Below are 3,275 nucleotides of genomic sequence, written 5' to 3'. Positions count from 1 at the left end.
TGACAACACATGTCTATGGTTAGGAAACATAACCATCTTTAATTAATGAGCTAGTCAAGTAAAGACATACTAGTGACTATATGTTTGTCTATGTATTTACACATGTATTATATTTCCAGTTAATACAATTCTAGCATTAATAATAAACATTTATCATAATATGAGGAAATAAATAATAACTTTTTTATTGCCTCTAGGGCATATTTCCTTCACAGCAAGGCAGAGCAAAAAAAATCAAGGACAATGTACAACAAACATTAACACAGGGGCCAATAACATAACAACAGGGAGAAAAGCGCTACAACCTGACCATTAGTTCTATCGATGCCGATGACTAGGGCCTCAAGGACATGAAGAGCATCCAACATCGAGTGAAATAAAAAATGCACGAAGCAAGAAGATCAGTATTGAAAAAATGCACGAAGCAAGAAGATCTACATGATGTTTAATTAAGCAAAACTTCTATGTTACAGAACTGAGGCCACCAACATACTATCCCTTCTTGAGCCGCCACATAACTATTTCTCAAATCAAGGGACGCAAGAACTATTTCTCCAAGCAATAGATAAACTACTTCGGACACCATTTTATTTAGCCAATGAGCTGAAAATGTAAACCTACACGACCCCAGACAATATTCCAGCGTCCACTTTCTCAGACTTTTGTCACCTTAGCCTTACCAAAATTCAGGCCATGTAGGTTGTTGTAACTCATAATGCTAATACCTAGGCGAGTGACATATATAGATGAAAGAAACCGACATCGAATGTAAACAGAACAAACAATTGTTAGTTCTGTTGTTGCACAAAAACTTAAGAAAGTACTTCCTTTGTTCTTGAATGCAAGTTCTTTTAGAGATTCCAATATAGACTACATACAGAGTAAAATGAGTGAATCTACACTTCAAAATATGTCTATATACATCCGTATGTAGTCCTCATTGGAATTTCTAAAAGACTTATATTTAAGAACGGAGGGAGTAGTATCTAGACTGATTGATTAGAAGCAAAGAGAGGAACTTTAAATGGCACATGTTAGAGAATTAAGCAAATGCCATACTTGAAGATCTTCGCAAAAATATACGGTCCAATTCGGGAACCGCACATGCAGCATTCAGAAGGCATCCATTATTACATCATCATTTATCTGAAATAAGATGACATGCTTTGTTCAACACACATAGTTCAGTAGAAAGTTACAACAAATAGAAAAGAACGTGTGTATTTTACAGCCGGAAAGAATGTAAGAAGCATAAGTATTGTTTGAAGATTTTTAATCCAAAGCTAGAAAATAATCTCAAGAACTAAACAGAGTTGGTCTGACTTCGTATCTGGCCGAATGGCCAGGTCTAAGATCAGAACCTCGGGCTTATGACAACGACGGAATCTAAGTCATTCCGATTGCACAGTTGGGTTGAATCGACGCACAACAACACGTAAATTGCAAAGACTTTAGTTATTCCCTGCTAGCTATACATGCTCAGTTTAGAGCTTTTAGATATATCATATGTCAGCTGAAAGTGGAAGGACAATGTAAAAGGATGGGGCTGAATAAGTGCACGACAGCATGTAAAAAGTCCAGTGCTGGTAAATCAAATCACATAGTAAAAGGACATAGTATTTTTCTCACCAATAAAAGAAGTTCCTCCAAATGAATTAATCATACAACAGTGACAAATAATGTAGTAATAGTTTAGTGGACTTTCAAGACCAATTGCAATAACAGTAGTTTGATAGATTAAATGGCAGGGCCATAATAAAATAAGCTGATTTTTACGATCAAGTATATGATGAGAGGAATACTGAATGGCATGGATGGCTTTGGATCCCTTTTGTTGCAGACAGTCAAGATGTAAACTATCCGCAGGAGAACAAATGAGCAACGAAAATAATTAGAGTGCAATACCAAAGGGCATGTGCACTGTTGCAGATTGTTAATCAAAATCTCAAGCACTAAAACAACTTGGTTTCTCTTTGCTTTAGTTGTACTTGAAGGAAACAGACCTCCCAAGGAGCAAATTATCAACAAGCTGCGGGTCCATACTATATCTATCAGTGACAAAAATTCATATATTCAGACCTCCTAAGACGTCAAAACAATGTTTACTGACAAAGAAAACTCTATGATGCATTATTTACCACTAACACATTAGCTCTAACCACATGCTTGGAAAATAAATTATAGTAGTTGATTAATGATTATATGTAGCTAAATCTTATTTTAAATATAACCAAGATGACAGAAATATCTCACCTCACCTTTGTGAAACACTCTTCTCTAATTGCTCATTGCGTGACATGGTGATTCGCTTAACATATCGCAAGTCGATCTGCAACCACATAAGCAAGCATCTGCATCAAAACAAAAGGAGGAATGAAATGTTTGATCTTTCATATGGTACTACCGCCCCTAGAGCAAGACTAAATAAGAGATTAGTAACACACACGTCACTCTCCCAGCAGAAAGCAATTCTTCTTCAGATTGTTGACCATATTTATTATTCATAATAATGAAGTAAACTCCAAATCTGAGAGGTACCCCGATAATACTAAGCATAATAATGAATGCTTGTTAACAAAAGAAAAGATATCTGATTTGGACCACATCATTGTGAAGCAGGTCGTTAAAGAAAATAATGGTTCTATAAGCAGAACATGCAAGTCACCCAAGACTCGATTAAGCAATACGTTTTTATGGATATGATCCGACGGCCGAAATTCCTTACCACATCGGGATGCCTTACCCCCTGCATGACCCTGACTGAATTCATTCAGATTGGGGTTGCTTGCAAGCCTCCCCTTCCGCATCAGGCAAGGAAACAAGCACGCGTAAACCTGTTGGGTGGGGAGGGGGTCTAGCCTATGGCATCCAGACATCCATAATTAGTAGCAAATCTCAAATCTAGCAAATAATCAAAAGCATATGCAGCTCAGCTCCAAATCGGAACATCCATGCAGTTTCTTCTGCCAAAACAACGTGGATGAGGAAGAGGTACCTAGCATTGGTGAAGCAGGGAGGCATCTCCATCACAAGGTGGCCGAGGAAGCCATGGAAGCAGTTGCGGGCGGTGCTGCACATGTCGGTCGGCCACCGGGTCTCCGTCTCCACCAGCAACGCGGGGACAGCATCCCCAGCCTCGCACCACGCATCCACGCAGGCGAGCGTTCTGGACGGCAGCCACGGCGCCGCGGACGACCGGCCCCCCTCTTCCATTTCTAGGGTTAGGGGAGGGGAATAATGGAAGGAGAGGAGGAAGGGTGGTGGCAGCACGCGGC

General features: G+C 39.5%; 1 protein-coding gene across 11 annotated transcripts; it reads right to left on the bottom strand.

Annotated features, from left to right (window-relative positions):
- Positions 1-205: 205 nt before the first annotated feature.
- LOC119321771 lies at positions 206-3,269 on the bottom strand. Of its 11 annotated transcripts, none has more exons than XR_005155191.1 (4): positions 2,996-3,269; positions 2,726-2,859; positions 2,254-2,351; positions 206-1,146 (listed from the first exon to the last, which is right to left on the bottom strand). XR_005155191.1 is itself a non-coding variant. In XM_037595317.1 (4 exons), exons 1-3 carry the CDS (start codon positions 3,211-3,213, stop codon positions 2,278-2,280), a joined length of 426 nt encoding a protein of 141 aa, XP_037451214.1. In that variant the 5' UTR covers positions 3,214-3,269; the 3' UTR covers positions 2,030-2,048; positions 2,254-2,277. The 11 variants fall into 11 exon arrangements, 2 of the variants coding, with proteins under 2 accessions (XP_037451215.1, XP_037451214.1); XR_005155192.1 differs by having other exon boundaries at positions 2,259-2,351; XR_005155186.1 differs by having other exon boundaries at positions 2,254-2,329.
- Between the last annotated feature and the right edge of the window lie 6 nt (positions 3,270-3,275).

The sequence above is a fragment of the Triticum dicoccoides genome, chromosome 6B, assembly GCF_002162155.2.
Source record: "Triticum dicoccoides isolate Atlit2015 ecotype Zavitan chromosome 6B, WEW_v2.0, whole genome shotgun sequence".
Lineage (NCBI taxonomy): Eukaryota > Viridiplantae > Streptophyta > Magnoliopsida > Poales > Poaceae > Triticum > Triticum dicoccoides.
Note: the sequence above shows the minus strand (reverse complement) of the source record. Positions and strands in the feature narration are given on the sequence as shown.

Coding starts and splice junctions, on each gene's coding strand:
- LOC119321771 (XM_037595317.1), bottom strand. CDS start 3,213: ATGGAAGAGGGGGGCCGGTCGTCCGCGGCGCCGTGGCTGCCGTCCAGA. Junction 2,860..2,995: donor CCCTGCTTCACCAATGCTAG/GTACCTCTTCCT, acceptor TGGATGCCATAG/GCTAGACCCCCTCCCCACCC. Junction 2,352..2,725: donor GGGTAAGGCATCCCGATGTG/GTAAGGAATTTC, acceptor GTTTTGATGCAG/ATGCTTGCTTATGTGGTTGC.